Genomic DNA, 18,179 nt, shown 5'->3' on the forward strand with positions numbered 1-18,179 from the left:
AGAGGTTAATGGCCACATGGTATTAGATGATCTTAGTTTGTTTTGCATTAGTTGGTGTGATTGTTTAGTCAGCTGAGGATAAACTCTGTTATGATGACAAAGAACCTGAAAATCTCTGTGGCTTAAGAGCACAAAGGTTTCTTTTTTCCTCATACTGTGTGGTCTTTTGGGGTTGATGACCCAAGGTGTGGGTTGCTCACACATGGTCACTTGGACCCAGGATGATGGTGCAGCTCCTGTCAGAGACTTGCGGACCTCGTAGTAGATGACAGGGTCATGAGCTGGTGCTTACAACTGCGGACCGGAAGTGACACTTGTCACATTCATTGGTCAAAGCAAATGATGTGGCCAGGTCTGATCGCAGTAAGGTGGCGGTGCGTGTAGTCCTCCCACAGCGATGGGTAGCAGACGCCTGGATCAATGATACAGTACAGCGCAACGGTCTGGTCATTGCCCCCAGCAAGGCTTAGCTGCCAGGGAGCAGAGCGCACCTGCTGGGGGGCTGAGTCCAGGGAAAGCATGTTCTGAAGGGGAGAAAGAACTGGGGTCTGAGGATCCAGCCTGGCAGTGTGGCAGCAAACACAGGGAGTTTCTTTTTTAAGTTTTATTTTAGTATTTTTAATTTTGGGGGAATATTTAATAGGTTCACGTGGTTTAAAATTCAGGGCACAAAAGGATATAAAAAGAGAAAGATTTCCCTATCTTCTTTTCTTTTCACAGTTAAAAATTATTTTTAATTGGAGGATAATTGCTTTACAATATTGTGTTGGTTTCTGCCATGTATCTACATGGATCAGCCATAGGCATACGTATGTCCCCTCCCTCCCACCTCGCTGTCCTGTCTTCTGATACTTCTTTTATGCAAATGTAATTGATGCTACAGTTTTCTTGGATAGAGATTTTTTTTTATTGGTTTTACACAGAAAGATAAGTTTTACAGGGAAATGTATATATATATTCTTCCCCTTTTGAAAATTCAGATGGTGGTATCTATACATGTTTTATGCACCTTGTTTATTTTCTTTTTCCACTTAGTGTGTCATCCTCTTTTTAGTTGCATAGATTCTACATCATTTATTTCTCCAGTTTCCAGTCGGTAGACATTTAGGTTGTTTCCAGTTTTGTGTTCTCACAATGATGCTGTGAGTCAGTTGGCACCTGTCTCAGTTTATACATATACAGGTATACTTATAGAATAAATATAGTAGTTATAAGTTGCTGGGTCAAGGGGCATATGCATTTGAATTTAATTGTTTTTAAGGACCTGTATTGTTTTAGGAGTTTTGTAATGTGGACCATTTTTAAAGTCTTTATGAGTTTGTTGCAGTATTGCTTCTGTTTTATGTTTTGTTTTTTTTGGCCATGAGTCGTGTGGGATCTTAGCTTCCTGACCAGGGATTGAACCTGCACCCACTCCATGGGAAGGCAAAGTCTCAACTACTGTACCGCCAGAGAAATTCTAGGAGTTGTATTTTTAAAATAAGCATTGTATTTTCTGAATAGGGGATCCATTCATGGTACAAAATGCAAAAAAACACAAAGGAATAAATGGTAAACAGTGAATTTTCTAAGCTTTGCTGGTGAAAATGACTAGAGGGTTGTGATTGATTATGTTATTGGCCCAAATACCTGCTCTCCTTGCTGTGGATTATCCTCTTTTTCCTTATTACTCAGTTCCACTTCTCTGAGACAGTCACAGTTTCCACCGTCTTGGGGAGCTAAATTTGAGTTACAGCATAGGAAAATTGGAAGGACTGAGGAACTGAAGGTCATGGCAAGAATATGAAGCAAGTTTTTGTCAACAAACTATTTTGCTAGATTTATGTAATATCTTTCCTTGGAACAGTACAGCATGCCCTAGCTAGCACCCTGCACCAGTTTTGAAATTTCACAAACTGTATGTGGAAGCTAGATGATATTTTTTTTCCTAGAGCTCTGTCAAAACAGTGGACTGTGAAAACAAGTTCTTTGCTGCAATTTTTATTGAAGTTTTCAGTGGAGTTCTTCCTAATCCCACTGTTCAACAAGAAGAACAGATTTGATGACCCTTAAAAAGAGCAGAGAGAACTGAGATGGAATTCCACAGTCTCCCTCTGTGACATCCACTGCCTTTTGGTGTCTGCACTACATCTACATTTGCAGCATCTTTGTATTTCCACTTGTCAGCAACCATAAGCAAGCAGAAGTCTGAATCTCAGATATATTGAGAGATTGGCTTCATGGTCAGGTTTATTATCATAGACTTAGTTTTTCTTTGCCTTAACACTACTACTAAGAGATTGACGCAAATGAGTGTGTTTTATTTTGGATGGTAGAACTGTGTCCTGGTTATGTGGTTTAAGTGCTGAAGAATTGATGCTTTTGAACTGTGATGCTGGAGAAGACTCTTGTGAGTCCCTTGGACTGCAAGGAGATCCAACCAGTCCATCCTAGAGGAGATCAATCCTGGGTGTTCATTGGAAAGACTGATGCTGAAGCTGAAACTCCAATACTTTGACCACCTCATGCGAACAGTTGACTGATTGGAAAAGACCCTGATGCTGGGAGGGATTGGGGGCAGGAGGAGAAGGGGACGACAGAGGATGAGATGGCTGGATGGCATCACCGACTGACTCAACGGACATGAGTTTGGGTAAACTTCAGGAGTTGGTGATGGACAGGAAGGCCTGGCTTGCTGTGATTCATGGGGTCGCAAAGAGTTGGACACGACTGAGCAACTGAACTGAACTATATGTGGGTTTGGTTTGTTGAGCTTGAATCCCAACTCTTAGATTTTTATCTGTGTCCTTGGACAAGTCCTATGACCTCTTTGTTTCCTCATCTCTTAATTGTTGATGATGCTGGTACCTTCCAAATTGGGTTTTTTGTGAGGATTAAACTGGGTTATGCATGCCAGACAGTTGCTGACACTTAGTGATGTGCTTGGTGAGTCTTAGCCATTATTCTTATAATTGTCTTTCTGCATTTGTGTTGATTGGGGTGATTGGTAGTATTTTGTATTCACAGTTTTTATGACAAAAACCCTACATTATCTAAAACAATTTGTTCCTTACAGTCATTTTTAAATGATTATTTTTAGCTAATTTTTGAGTATAGGAAAGTTGCAAAAGTAATACAAAATTCCCTTACACCCCTTACATCACTTCCCATACATGATACAGTAATCAAAAGTAGAACATTAATAATACCCGTAGCTAGGGAGAATCCCAGGGACGGGGGACCCTGGTAGGCTGCTGTCTATGGGGTCTCACAGAGTCGGACACGACTGAAGCGGCTTAGCAGCAGCAGCAGCAGACTGTAGGTCTTACTTAAATCTCATCAATTTTCCCACCAGTGTTCTTTCTCAGAAGATCCAGATTCTTGCATTGGATTTAGTTGTTACTTCTCCCTGGTCTCCTGCAGTCTGTGAGAGTTCCTCAGTCTGTCTTCATCTTTTATGATCGTGACGTTTTTGAAGAGTACTGGGCATTTATTTTATAGAGTTCCTTGGTCTGGGTTTATGTGATGTTTTCTCATGATTAGAATGAGCTTGCATTTTTGGCAAGAATCCCATAGAAATGATGTGTCCTTATTGGTGCCTTGTATCAAGAGGGCTGAAATGTTAAAAAGTCTCATCTCTGGTGAGGTTAATTTGATCACTTTGTTAAGGTCCCAGGTTTCACCTATGAAGTTTTTCTCTTTGTAGTTGTAAATATCTTGGAGGAGATATTTTTAAACTGCAGATATTCTGCTCCTTTCAAACGGTCACCTGCTCGTTGTAGCATCCCTTAGTGGATCTTGTCTGCAGCAGTTATTCAGGTGTTTGCCTAATGATGACTTTATTCCTTTTCCTTTCTGCCTTTATTAAGTGAAGTCTCCGGTAAGGAAGAACTGTCCTTTCTCCTTCGTTTGTTTATTTATCCAGTTATTTTTGTATATCAGTATGAACTCATGGTGATTTATTTTGTTGTATGGGTTAAAACCCAATGCTATAATTATTTATTGTGTTGGTCAAAATGGTCCAGCTTTGGTCATTAGGAGCTCCTTGAATTTGGCTCCTGTGTTCTTTCTAAAAGACTCCATTCATTTTTGAACACTTCCTTACTTTCTAGTAACAGAAACTGTTTCACGCTCATCTTTTATTTTTCCTGCGCTAACCTTGGGGTCAGCCACCTCTCCAAGGAGCCCTGGTTCCTCTTATTGGGAAATGCTGTTTAGAAATGAGTATGGTGCTAGCGTGCTCACTATTACAGAGGTGTCTTTGCTATAAGTCTCAGTGGGCAGACTCAGTGGGCAGACTTAGGACCTCCTTAATTATGTACATGTATTATGTATATATATAATATATATTAAATATATATAATATACTTATTAAAGTGAAGTGAAAGTGAAAGTCACTCAGTTGTGTCCTACTCTGTGACCCTATGGACTATACAGTCCACGGAATTCTCCAGGCCAGAATACTGGAGTGGGTAACCTTTCCCTTCTCCAGGGGATCTTCCCAACCCAGGAATTGAACTAAGGTCTCCTGCGTTGCAGGTGGATTCTTTACCATCTGGGTCAGGAAGATCCTGCATTGCAGGCGGAATCTTTGCCAACTGAGCTATCAGGGAAGTATTAGATTCCTACGTAAAAACACTTATTATATATCTGTGGCAATCTCTGTGTATGTTAAAAATCACAAATTTATGCTGATACTTCATAGATTCCAATCCAACGGCATAGGACTCATTCTAGCCTTTCCTTATCTGTAACTCTTCTTCCATAGAGAGAAACTCCATTCTCATTGTCTGCAGTGTATTTATTATTTGTTAAACTCTCAGTTCAGTTCAGTAGCTCAGTCATGTCCAACTCTTTGCAACCTCATGGGCTGCAACACGCCAGGCTTCCCCATCATCACCAATTCCCAGAGCTTGCTCAAACTCATGTCTGTCGAGTCAGTGATGCCATCCAACCATCTCATCCTCTGTCGTCCCCTTCTCCTGCCTTCAATCTTTCCAGCATCGGGGTCTTTTCCATTGACTCAGTTGTTTGCATCAGGTGGCCAAACTGTAGTGAACACATAAAATAGCTCCAGAATTGCTAGCCCATACCCCTAACATTTACTAACTAGATTATAGCATTGAGGTACTGTTCTTTTTGTCTTTGACTTTCAGTCAAGAATCTATTTTCCAATATCCTAGGTTGATTTTCTTCTCTGCCCTCTTCAGGGTGGTCAGTTATTTATTTGTAATACAGATAGGGTCATTTGTTGGTGTTTGCATTTCTTTTTGGTTTCCCTTGACATCCGGTTGCTTTTCTCGTGTATTTGTTTGGGTATTTGAGGAGTACGAGCAACATGACTAGTTCTGAGAGTCAGAGCTGCACACAAAGGTGAGCTCAGAGCATTGCCGCTCTTTGTCTCTGCTTCCCTGTTTCAGTTTCTCCCTTTCTCCACCCCTTCCTACCAACCCTCCTCGGAAAACCATTCTCTTTAATTTCTAGTATGCCCTTCCTTTATTAGTCTTTTGAACAAATAAGCAGATACATGTAACAGTATTTTTAATCTTTTTGTTTCTGTTATAGAAGTAATAAACATATTTATTGTAAAACAATTTAGACATTACAAAAACATGTAAAAATGCATATAATCAAATAATTAAGAAATAAGTGTATGTGGCAAATAAATACATAAATAAATTAGATAATCAAATTTAATGTATACTAATATCTAATGGAATACTTGCATGTATTTAAAATATAATTTTTTGCAATGACATATGTTTTATTGGTCTTCTTAAAAATCGTAATTATTTTTATTTACTCCAGTTAAAATGTTTTGTACAGTTGATATTCATTGAACTGTCTGTATATGTACTTTAAAATTCTTTGTTCTACAGATTTAGCAGTGTTTTGAGGGACCCATGGATAGTTCTTTTATTCCTTGAGGCAGCTGAAGAATGGGGACATTTCATAAGACGGGGGAGTTAGAATGTTGAATTTATTATGCATGTGCTATGAACTTAAAGCAAATGACCTCACATTTCCAAACCTCAGATCCCTCATTTGCAAAATAATTTTTAAAATATCTGCTGAAACAAGAACCATCTGCTGTTTCCTTTCTCAGTAATTTTAACCTAGGGTCATCCTGGGGTAGATTGTTTCTGGTGAAGTGGTATCAGGTGTGTGCTGAAACATGCTTTTATTTGCAGTACCTGGCGGAAGCTGGCTGGACGGCCGAAGGAAGAGTGGTGGGAGTCACCCAGCCCCGGAGAGTGGCTGCTGTTACAGTGAGTTTCCTTTTTGCTGGAAAGACTCTGCCTGTGTCTTCTATTTTAGTGACTTATTTTTTCTTCTTTGCTACAAGCTCCAGATGAATATGACACTGATCCTCAAGAATTTAATTCTTCAGCTTAAAAAGAACTATGGTCTGATTATTTTTGTAAAATTGATACCTGTACATCATGAATTTTTATGTAATAATAAAGTACTAAAGTCAAACAGAAAAAGTAATTAGGGAAAAAAACCCCCAAATCTCACCACGTAGCAAACACAGTGTGAATATTTGGGAACATCATTTTAAGCTTCATTTTCTGTTTAGATAAATAGTTGGCTAGATGGATAGAAATAATTTTGTAAAATTGGGCTTGTAGCCATATATTTGTTTTTGCTGAATTTAACAAAAGAAGAAACTGCATTGAAATAGGAACTTTGGAGTACTGAACTTTGGGTAAGTATTTGTTCAGCACAAGAGAATTTATTAAAGCTTGAAAGCGAAGAAAAAGGATTACAGAAAGCTTTAGAAGGTCATTTATTTTTGGAACTATGTTATAGGTAGTTGCCTATTATGAGTAAATTAGCACACTTATTCTTTCCACCTTTCTTTCCTCCATTTGTGATAAATTACGAACTATAATTTTAATTTCAAGATTATAAGTACATGTTCTTTTCTGTAATCATAACTCCCACAGGTATTTAACTTCAATTCTAGTTTAATAATTGCTAATTATTTTCCATGGTTTTGCCAACCTTGAATTGCTCATTTCACTTTTTTTTTTTTGCACTGTACTCCTTGATTGGCTGAATTGTATATGCCTAAGAATGTCTGAATGTGGTCTTTGTTAATATAAAATTCTTGATTTGCACTCTGTAAGAGCCCTGTAGACACTGCCTTTTGGCCTAAAGCATTGCTGTATAGAAATAATCTGAGGTCCAGCAGAGCCCCCCTCACCTTCCAGGCTTGCTTTTTCTGCTTGAATGCTTGTAGTACTGCTGTTTCATTGGGATATGTCTTGATTCTGATTGTTCTCATTTGTTCTTAAATGTGGAAGAACTTTTAATCTTCATGTTAAATCTCTATATCAGGGCAGGTTTTCTTCCGTTATATCTCGGCATACTTTTCTGTTCCATTTATTTTTTTTTCTGTTTTCTAGGAGCACCAGTTAAGTGTATATTAGATTGCCTTTGTAATATTTATCACCATCTCTGGGCTCATCGCCTTTCCAGTTTCTTTTGTGGTATTTCTTCAAGCCTGTCCACAATGTTCATGATTGTTTTTAGTCAGATTTATTTGCTTTTGCTTTCTTTGCATCTCTACCTGAGTCTCACAGTCACTTCTTTGAATGCATTTTGTTTTTCCTCTGCTAGACAAGTGAATATTTAAAATGGGAGGTGATATTACAATACATTACAAATTTTAAAAGCTGATAATATAAAAAGAAAAACCTTGATAATATCACCAACATTAAAAAAAAAAACCCAGAAAATAACATAGTATTTTTATTAATTAACAGTCTGACCCATTTCTGTAAATCTTTTTTCCTGCACTTTTTGGCTCTGTCCCCACTGAGCCCCTCTTTATTCCCTCAGTGAGAGTAGAGCAGTGTTTCAGTGTCTCTCTAGTGTGGGTGATTCACACTTGCTTTGTGTTGTTGTAGTGCGCTGACACTAGAGAAGCTCCTTTAGCTTTGTAACTGACATTTGTAGCATTGTGTAACTTAGGGGGATTGTCTTCAGGTTTGGGAGAAGCCTCTCGGTAGTTTCTTTCAGGTCCAGGCTGTGAGATCTGGAGGATGTCCACAGGTTGATTTATCTGACCTGTCCCTTTGAGACCTTGTTTCTCCTCGACTCTGCTATGACTTTGTCTCGTCTTTAAGCTGTTTTAGCTTAAGCTTGTGATTTCTTTGAAACTGGATTTCTTTGGCTGAATTCTGTCTCTCTGAGTAATACTTTTATAATTTATTTCTTCTTTTAAATTTGAATATTTATTTTTGGCTGCCCTGGGTCTTTGTTGCTGTGCGGGCTTTTCTCTGGTTGTGACAAGTGGGGGCCGCTCTCTGTTGCAGTGCGTGAGCTTCTCATTGAAGTTGCCTCTCCTGTTGCTGAGCATGGGGTCCAGGGTGTGTGGTTGCAGCACGCAGGCTAAGTAGTTGGGCTCCAGGGCTTACTTCCTTTGTGGCACGTGGCATTTTCCCAGACCAGGGATTGATGCCATGTGCCCTGCATTGGCAGTTGGATTCCTGTCCACCGTGTCACCAGGGAAGTCCCCAGAATGCCTTTATTTTGACATCTCTACCTGGACAAGAAATTAATTCTATCTCCTTGAGTTATTTTTCCTCTGTATTAAGTTTTAATTACTTCATTATTCTTTCCCCCCAAAGTTCACTTTCTACTTGTCTTCTAGTTCGGCATCATCGATGAACATTTTCCAAGTTCTTCTGTGTATGTAAAAATGGAAGTAGTGGTTTGGCAACTTGACTGCAGCATTAGATTTAACCTTTGATGTCATGAAAGATGATTCACTTACTTAAAACATTTGAGCAATTTTTTCTGTTTGTAGTTTGGAATCCTAGCTCTTAATCAGTTTGCATTTTACCTCCAAATTTGTAGCCATGGATAATTTCCATGAAACCACATGCTTTCTCTTAAAGGACAAAGAGTATATAAATTAGCCTAGTAGTATTAATAGAGCTGTCAAGTTTGAAATGCTCCATCTCCACAAGTACTTTGTGTGCAGACTAAAATCTGAAAACGATGTCAGAGCTGAAGAACAGATGGCACAAGCCACTGCCTGATCTCAGTGAGAGGCAGCTCCTTATTGAGCATTTCACTGCACTCCTGGTCTGGGTTTGACTTCACGACCAGGCCCCCCCCCCCGCCTGGGCCTGTGATTCAGGACAAGTGCTAAGCTTGTCTTTTTTCAGTTTCTTGCTTTGTAAAAAAAGAGGGTCTCTGGCCCACCCAACGGACTGTATGCATGTTTAATAAGATACATTTTGTGAAAGCTTGGAGCACAGCACCTTCACATAGGAGGTGCTCAGTCATTGGTGGTTGGCCTTTTCTTTTCTTTTTTACAAGTCTTCATTGAATTTGTTATAGTATTGCTTCTGTTCTGTGATTTGGTTTTTTGGCTGAGAGGCATGTGGGGTCTTAGCTCCCGGACGAGGGATTGAACCCACACTCTCTGTGTTGGAATGCAAAGTCTTAACCACTGGATCGCCAGGGAAGTGTCCCTGGTTTTCTTTTGACCTCCTTTTTCTTATATCTGTTTGTTTATATCAAAAAGACAGTATTTATCCTATCTAATTGATGAGCTTATTGGGAATAGAACTTATACAGTAGAGGTAAAAAAAAAATCACTAAAAAAGCCCATAGAATATGGCTTTCCAGATGTCTAGTGTGACCATACAGAAAATTTCTAAAAAGGAACTTGAAAATAAAATCCATTTTATAGCAAATGTATACAAATAGTGAATAAATGTTTGGCTTCATAAAATGATCACATTTTTATGGAGAGGTTGGTTCCCTTATGCTCACTCATACAAGCTGGTTTTCCCCATAAGCTCCAGTATCTGTATGCACACACTCTCTGTGCCAGTTTTTGAGATTTACAGTTTAATGATCTGTAGGGTTGGAATTGAAACAATAACAATAACAAAAGTGTCCTGGTGAAATACTGGTTATCGGGAGCTGTAACCTCCAGAGGTAGAGCAGTGTAGGATGAATTTCTGGTTTCATAAGATGTTTTGAAAGATTCTGTGGTGCACACCAGCTGCTTGATGACAGGTTCTGTCTTGGCCTCTGAGATCTGTAATTTCAAGTCACTGGGCAGAGCCACTTTCTGATCCTCATCTGCTCTTCAGTTTCTTAAACACTGATGGTCAGATAACGCCCAGTGTGCTTGGCTTGCAGCACTGGGTGCAGAGCCTCTGGACTCCTGGACCTGGGGCTGCTGCAGCGCAATGGCTGATGCTGAAAGCTCTGCCTCAGACACGCCCTGTGTCGGCTTATGATCCAAACTCAGGACCTGTGAAAGGAGGAGACAAGACGCCTGGCGGTTGGTTGGTAGGCCAGGTCCCCGGGAAAGCTCTATAATTTTGCTTCCCTTTGGGTCTTTTTTAGTTAGACAGTTTACATAATGAGCATTAACCCTTTATTTTCTTTCAAGGTAAACTAAGTTCTAAGTGTTATTGCTCTTCTGCTTTTATATTTATTCATTTTATCAGATAGTTTTTAAAATTTATTTTTTTTTAAGTATCCAGCAATTATTTTATTTATTCATTCTTTTTTTTATTTGGTTGCATCACATGCCATGTGGGATCCTAGTTCCCCAACCAGGGATCATACCCACACCTCTTGCATTGGAAGCTTGGAGTCCTAATCACTGGACTGCCAGGGAAGTCCCCAGATATTTTCTGTTGTTAAATTAATAGCCTATGAATGGCCTGGAGTAGTAGATCTTACAGCTGGATTCTTGTTTATCTTTCCTACCCTCACCTTTCATTTGTCATGTAAATGAAAATGTAAAAGTGAAATGTACAATGAAATGTAAATGTAAAATGAAAAGGTAAAAAATGTGTCTATACTTCATGGTCTTCATAGTATGTTGTTTAGTTTTTTCGTATGTTAACTTGGTGCCTTCATTAATTTTCTCATCTCATCTTCCATGTAACAGTTTTTTAACCTACATTCTTGGCTTTATTTCCCCTTTCAGTCGTTTTGGTAGCTGGGACATTGTTACAAATCATTTTAGATAATCTTGCTCTGAAAGTGTTATTCTTTTGTTTCCAAAGAGAAAATGAAGGTGACCAAGTGTTGAATTTGATCATTCTTGTTCTTTTGCCTTTGTGGTCCAGTGGAAGTTGTTTTATTTCAAGGCATGAAGACGTGGAAATTTGTCCCTAGTTGGTATGCAAAAGAAAGCTTTAGGAAAAGGATGAATCTTGAAATTTCTTCTTTTTCCCTTTTTGCTTCAGCCACCAGGAAATCTAGAGCTGAATTTGTGGCTCAAATAACTTTGGCATATCTGTGTTTTAAAAATTTTCTCATTGGCTTTGACCTTTTGAATATTATCTATAATTTCTTTGATCCTGATCTGTAACCTTTTTACATGATTCTATTTTTATTCCATACTTACTGTTCTTATAAGTTGCCTCAAGTCAACGTAAAGTTGATCATTGTAAAGATTATCACACTAGTTCTCTGCTAACCTGCCCCTTTCTCTTTTCATTTTCCACTGTGTTCAGCATACTGTTTAAAAAATAAGTGACCTTTAGATTTTCCATAGTATGTGCTCTGGGCAGTAATTTCTATGTCTCTATTTTCAGCATGATCTTTCTTCCTAAAGGTTGCAGGGAGAGTGGCTGAGGAAAGGGGTGCAGTGCTGGGCCATGAGGTGGGCTACTGCATCCGCTTTGATGACTGCACCAACCCGCTGGCCACGAGAATTAAGGTGAGGTTCACAACTGCTTTCCTTCTGTAACTAAGGAAGAAGATTATTTGGGGGGAGGTAAAAACACGCAGCCATTGCTGCTGACTAAGCCTCTAATGCCATGACAGAAAGTGTATGAGAGCATCCTGGCCCTCAGGGAAATCGGCGTGTTGGGAGGTACAGAGCTCTTTCTGTGTCCTCACATCTTAGCCCAGAAAGGACTTTGGAAGTAGAGTTATGCCCTTGGTTCTTCAGGTGAAGAGGTTGAGGACCTGGGAGGTTGAGTGACCTGCCTGATGTTGTGCCCATTGGTGGTAGAACCAGAGCTCAAAGCTGTCCTTTCTCGTGTGTGTTTCACTGTTTTTCCCCACCAATCCACGTAGCTGTCTAAATATAGAAACTTAGCTATAAAAGACTTAAAAACAGGGACAAATAATATAAATTGATAAAGTGTAGAATTCATAAATGTTATTTGTGCTAATTAGCGCTGGCCCGTTTTCACATGATGATGGATTTTATGTGTGTTTTGACCTCATTGCTACTATTAAAATAATTAGTGTCATAGAATCAGGGTACAGTCAGCTCAGCAGTGTCTACTGCATACCACTGTGCGAATCAGAGTCTCCTCAGATAGTGCTGGGATCAATGAATGAAAATGCTTTGATGGAGAAAAACAAATACTATATAATATCACCTATGTGTAGAATCTAAAAAATACAACAAACTAGTGAATATAGCAAAAAAGAAGCAGACTCACAGATACAGAGAACAAATTCATGGTTATCAGTGGAGAGAGAAAAGAGGGAGGGGTAAAACAGGGGTGGGAGATTAGGGGCTACAGACTACAATGTAGAAAATAAGCTACAGGGATGCATTGTACAAGATGGGGACTGTGGCCAATATTGTATAATACCTATAACTGGAGCATAACCTTTAAAACTTGTGATTCACTATGTTGTACACCTGTGACTTACATAATATTGTACATCAACTATACTTCAGTAATAAAAACTTTAAATTTAAAAAAAAGAAAATGGTTTGATGAAATAAACATTGGTTATTAGAATCTCAGTTACCTCTCAGGTTGCTGCAAAGGAACTGAAAATAGATGGTCTAAATGCAGTAATTTGTAAAAATGTGGACCTTGTTTTCTAAATGTCTGTATTTTCTTACTTATGACATTCATTTTGCTAGGTAAGGGATTTATTCTTCTGTACCACCAAATACATTTACACTAGCTAATTTTTAGATAGCTTTTAGTGAATTGCATGATCACATGACTCTTGAGAGAGTCTTTTATGAAAAGTCCCATGTTCCATTGGTAGGTTTCCAGGCGCTCAGTCCCCGGCTGGTGGGCTCTCACTAGTGGCGCCTTCTCACTTGCACTCCTGTGTGTATGTGTGGCGGCTCGCATCAGGTCCAAGAAAAATATGCTTTAAAAAGCGAAACAAAAAGGAAAAGTACTAAGATATAGCCTGTGAGGGAAATGTTCAGCTTTGTTAAAGACTGACTTGTTTTGGGATGAGAATAACAGCATCTAGTTGTTAACTGCGTTTTTCTGAAGCATATTCATAAACACTCCTTAATCCTTAATGGTAATATTAATAACTGACATTCTTGAGCTCTCTCTGTGTGCTGGGGCCCTTGCTAAGCCCTGTACATGTGCACTGCACTCTCTCACTTAATTCTCACAGTAACCCTGCTAGACAGATACTTTTATTTTCTCCATTTTACAAATGAGGAGTTGGGCTCAGAGAAGGTAAGTAACTCGCCCAGGGTTTACACAGCTAGTAAGAAGAAGAACAGAGATCTGACCCAACTGCTGGATGTGACAGCTTGTGTTCCTAACCACAACCCCAGTCAGCCTTCCTAAAATACTATCAATTGAAGTTGAGGTTAATAACCTCAAGAGCTGCAAGTCCATGGTCCTTGGGACATTGTAGGAAGCATGATCTCTGGCTCAGTGATCCCCCTGGGCAGACCCAGGTTTGTCTGCCCTGTCTATTCATAGCAGTACCTGTGGTCCAGGCTCAGAGGAAATGGGGCTTAGTCAAAACTCACAGAGCAGATGCAGGTGAAATTTGCTAATAGAGTTGCCAGCTCTTACCGAGGGTCCTGTGTTCAATATCTTGTTTGGAAACCATTCCATTGCTTGATAACCAAAATTTGGGGGTATTTTCTCGTAGTCCTTGGTGGGAATTGTCTTATACACACAGTGGTGATGAGGTTGTATGTGTTTAGTTGGACTTGAACTCTTTGAAGGAAAGTTATGAATATACAGTGTAAATAAATCATTTCTAAACCTTTGTGTTTCTGTGTTTTAGTTTCTGACCGATGGAATGCTGGTCAGGGAAATGATGGTTGATCCATTATTAACAAAATACAGGTAAGTGTATTTTTGCTTTGATAAATTTCCTACAGTTTCAAAAATACATGAGTAGATTGAGGAGAAGTTGTTTTAATAGCTGGGATTCGTGACCACACTCAGCTTTCCCAGAGCTTCTCTCCTTCCTTTGACTGTTGTGACCTTTGATGTTCTTTTCAGAATATATGGAGTCAAAACTGGGCTCATTAAAATCCCTGTCATTATTTGAACGATCTGTTGACTTGTTTTTATCTTGCTGGAGGGTGATGACAGAGGCACAGCACAGAACTGGGCAGCGATTTGTTGCATGTAACGTGCAGAGCCCAAACAGTTACTCGCATTTTCCGTCTCCTTGTAGGTCCCGGTCCATCGCTCATTGTACAAAATGATCCACTCAGGCTCTGTGTATCCTGGGGAAGGATGTCATATTTGACTCCCTGGTACACATGTGGCATAGCCATGACCAAGTGTCTCTTCGTGCTGTTTTATGCAGATTTTTAGTCTTTGGGTGGTTGGGCCTTATCTGAACTTTTATGTGGTCAATGGGGCTATATGTTATATTGGAATGTAAAATCATGTATTAGATTCTGTTGGGATCCAGCATTGGTGGTAAAACTTTAAAAGTAGCAATAAATAACAGCATTTTCTCTACCAAGAAAAGTTGATGTGGCCATTTTTATTAGCTTTAGAGTTACTGGCTTGTCAAAGAGGAGGTACTTGGTGTTACTTTTTGCTGCAAGGTGATCGGATGGGGGCTAAATCCCCCGCAGTCCCTTTAATGTCCGGATGGGCTTGTGTGGTGGTTGCTTTGATGCCCACTGAGATTGTCCCTCCGATTCTAGTGCCATCATGCTGGATGAAGCCCACGAGAGGACCTTGTACACCGACATTGCCATTGGTCTGCTGAAAAAGGTATATAGCTTTACTGCCAGACTTCTGGTTTTGTGTTTTTGTTTTGTTTGTTGTTTGATCAGGAAAGTCATTGTAGCAGTTTAGAAAATTCAATAAAATACAGAGGAAAGAAATGAAAATTGTCGATCACCCTACTCATGCAGAGACAGTTATGTTAGAATTTTGGAATGTTTCCTTCTCTTCTTTCTCCTTTGGGTGTCTATTTATGCACCTGTTTTGGCCCAGTAGGGATTGGGTTGTTGTGCTCACTTGTATCTTGCATACTTTTCTTAGCGTTGCATAAGGATCATTTTCCTCTGTCATTAAATATTCTCTGAAGACATTTTTAATGGCTATATAGTCACATGTCTGTACCATAAAGTATTTGACACCTTGATTACAGCTAGGCATTTATGGCTTCCAGATTTGAAATATTTTAAATAATGTTGCAGGAAGCACCCTTGTAGTTAAATCTGTTGGATTTCTGTTTCTTTTCTGTCTTTGGCTTTTTATTATAGATTTCAAGCATATCCCAGAGTAGAGAGAAGGGTTTAATGACCCCCATGTGCCCATAACCTGGCTTCAGCAGTTATAACCCATGGCCAGTTTTGTTTCAACCTTACTTCCATCCTCTTCTCCCTTCCTATATTTTCTGGTTGTTTTCTTTGGGGAAATTTCTGATCCCCAGAGTCTAGAGCAGGGTGATTAAAAGCCTGAATTCTGGGTCAGACTGCTGCTGCTGCTAAGTCGCTTCAGTCATGTCCGACTCTGTGCGACCCCAGAGATGACAGCCCACCAGGCTCCCCCGTCCCTGGGATTCTCCAGGCAAGAACACTGGAGTGGGTTGCCATTTCCTTCTCCAATGCATGAAAGTGAAAAGTGAAAGTGAAGTCACTCAGTCATGTCTGACTCTTAGCAACCCCATGGACTGCAGCCTACCAGGCTCCTCTGTCCATGGGATTTTCCAGGCAAGAGTACTGGAGTAGGGTGCTGTTGTCAGACTACCTGGGTTCAATTCTGACTCTGCTGAATTTGCTCATCGCTCAGATGGGGCTGATACCAAGTTTTTCTTTCTCTGTGTTGCTTTACTTTCCTATCTGATAGCCACTAGCCACTTTAGATTTAAATTAGTTGAAACAGAATAAAATAAAAAATTCATTTCTTTAGTCCCACTGGCTGTATTTCGAGGACTCTCTGGCCACATGCAGCTAGTGGCTACCGCAGTGGGCAGAACCTTTACGCATTCTCTTAGAGCTGCCCTATAACATCATTGTTGTGAAACTTAGGTAACATAAAATGTTTAGGATGGTGCCTAACACAGGGCCGTGAATAGAGAGTGAGGTGCCTTTCCCATTGGGAGGATGTCTGCAGCTGAGTGAGGGGAGGGTGGGCTGGATTTTAGGGGCCCCTAGCCTCCTTGTGCAGTGCGCGTGCTGCGCAGCTGTGTGCAGAGGCTGGAAGGCACAGCGCTTACTATATGCTAGCTGCTGCTGCTGTTCTCATTATCAGTTTATTTCTTGGGCAAAAATTTAAACTTTTTGATACTTGTGAGGGATTATCCCACTCTGTTATTACCTTCTCAGGAATGGTATAACAGTGGGGCCTGTTTCACTGAATCTTTGCCAACACTGAAAATAAATCCTTGCCAATGTGAAGGATGAAACAATAATCTCATTGTTACTTTTTTTTTTTACTATAATTTATTTGATCATTTCTCCTATGACCATTGCTCATCTCTTTCTTGGAATAACTGTTAATATCTTTTATCTATATTTCTGTCTTGGTGTTATTTATTGTTTGGTTTTTCACACTTTAAGTGTATATACCCAGATTCTGACTATTCAGAGACCCAGGTGTCAGGGGAAAAATGGTTTTACTTTTGGTAAATTCAAATTTGTGTCTTAAAGCTCCTTTATACTTTCTTTTTTCTTTTCTAATTTTTTTGTTCTGGAAAATTTTTATCACTCACACAATTAGAAAGAATAGTATAATGAACTGCCTTTTCATCTGTTACTTAACAGTTACCAATTTGTGGTCAGTCTTGTTTCATCTTTAAGCTCCTCCCCACCCCCCATCCCCCTCCACACACTGGATTATTTTGTAATAAATTTCGGATATCAGATTATCTCATCTCTATCACAGTGTTATCATTGTTTTTCCACACGCCTTCTTTTTTAGATTCAGAAGAAGCGAGGGGACCTTCGGCTGATTGTGGCTTCAGCCACTTTGGATGCAGAGGTAGGAGCGTGTCCACTGTCGCCCTCTGTCCCCGGTCAGCGTGGGGATTGTTGGTCATGTCCTTGGGAAGCTGCCTCCGGCTGGAGCTTATCTTCGGCAGGATGGCCTGCCTTCCTTATGGGGCCATCTGATGTCCTAGATTCTGTCATCGGAGGAAATTCCTTTTCAGCTCGTGGGTGGAAATAGCCTGTAATTAATTGAGTTCATAATTACCTATTGTCTTGTTTCTCTACATGCTATATTTTCCCCCACACAAGCAGCTTCTTTTTATTACTCTTTTCAGTAGGAGGCTATACTTCTTGAATTTATGACTTTAGCATTTATATTTAGATTTGAGGGATACAACTAAAGTTTTCCCTGTACATATAGTAATTTTCACATTACAATTTTTTATGTCTAATTGTACATTAGTTTTCACTATTAAAAATTTTTTTTATTGAAATAAGTTGATTTACAGTGTTGTGTTAATTTCTGCTATATAGCAAAGTGATTCAATTATACGTGTGTGTATACATACACACACACACTTTTTTTAATATTCCTTTCCGTATGGTTTATTACAGAATTCTGAATATAGTTCTCTGTGTTAAATAGTAGGACCTTGTTGTTTATCTATTCTATATATAAAAGCTAACATCTGCTAACCCCAACCTCCCACTGTGTCCCTCCCCCAACCCCCTCCCCCTTATTTTTCTCTCTTAATGACTAATATTTTAGTTCAAACAGCAGTTCAGCTCAACACATAATTTTGACCACTTGCTGTATATGCACATGCAGACCACACGCACACACACACACACAGCACAGAAGCACAGTGCTGGCTACAGGTGATTCATACACTCCCCGACTGGTCAGGGAAGCAGACACATAAATAGGTGTTTGCTGTTCAGTTTGTTCAAGGTGCTGAGACAGCCAGGGAGGGGGTGCTTTCTCTCCAGCCAGCTGGAGGGTGTCCAGAAGCTTTCATGGAGGAGAGACATCCCACCTAGGTTGGAAAGATGCGCACAAGTCTGCTAG

General features: G+C 39.7%; 1 protein-coding gene across 7 annotated transcripts in view; it reads left to right on the top strand.

The window, feature by feature from the left end:
• Positions 1 to 18,179, top strand: part of DHX35 (DEAH-box helicase 35) — a 69,623-nt gene that overhangs the window by 13,908 nt on the left and 37,536 nt on the right. For 5 of the 7 annotated variants that reach the window (XM_055545027.1, XM_055545028.1, XM_055545029.1 and 2 more), the window contains 5 exons: positions 6,171 to 6,248; positions 11,585 to 11,689; positions 13,993 to 14,054; positions 14,876 to 14,945; positions 17,103 to 17,162. In XM_055545027.1, the coding sequence (XP_055401002.1) occupies positions 6,171 to 6,248; positions 11,585 to 11,689; positions 13,993 to 14,054; positions 14,876 to 14,945; positions 17,103 to 17,162 (375 nt within the window). Of the gene's footprint in view, positions 1 to 6,170; positions 6,249 to 6,273; positions 6,689 to 11,564; positions 11,690 to 13,992; positions 14,055 to 14,875; positions 14,946 to 17,102; positions 17,163 to 18,179 lie in introns of those variants that run through there. The other 2 variants (XM_055545033.1, XM_055545034.1) reach the window with 2 other exon arrangements.

The sequence above is a fragment of the Bubalus kerabau genome, chromosome 13, assembly GCF_029407905.1.
Source record: "Bubalus kerabau isolate K-KA32 ecotype Philippines breed swamp buffalo chromosome 13, PCC_UOA_SB_1v2, whole genome shotgun sequence".
NCBI classification, from domain to species: domain Eukaryota; kingdom Metazoa; phylum Chordata; class Mammalia; order Artiodactyla; family Bovidae; genus Bubalus; species Bubalus kerabau.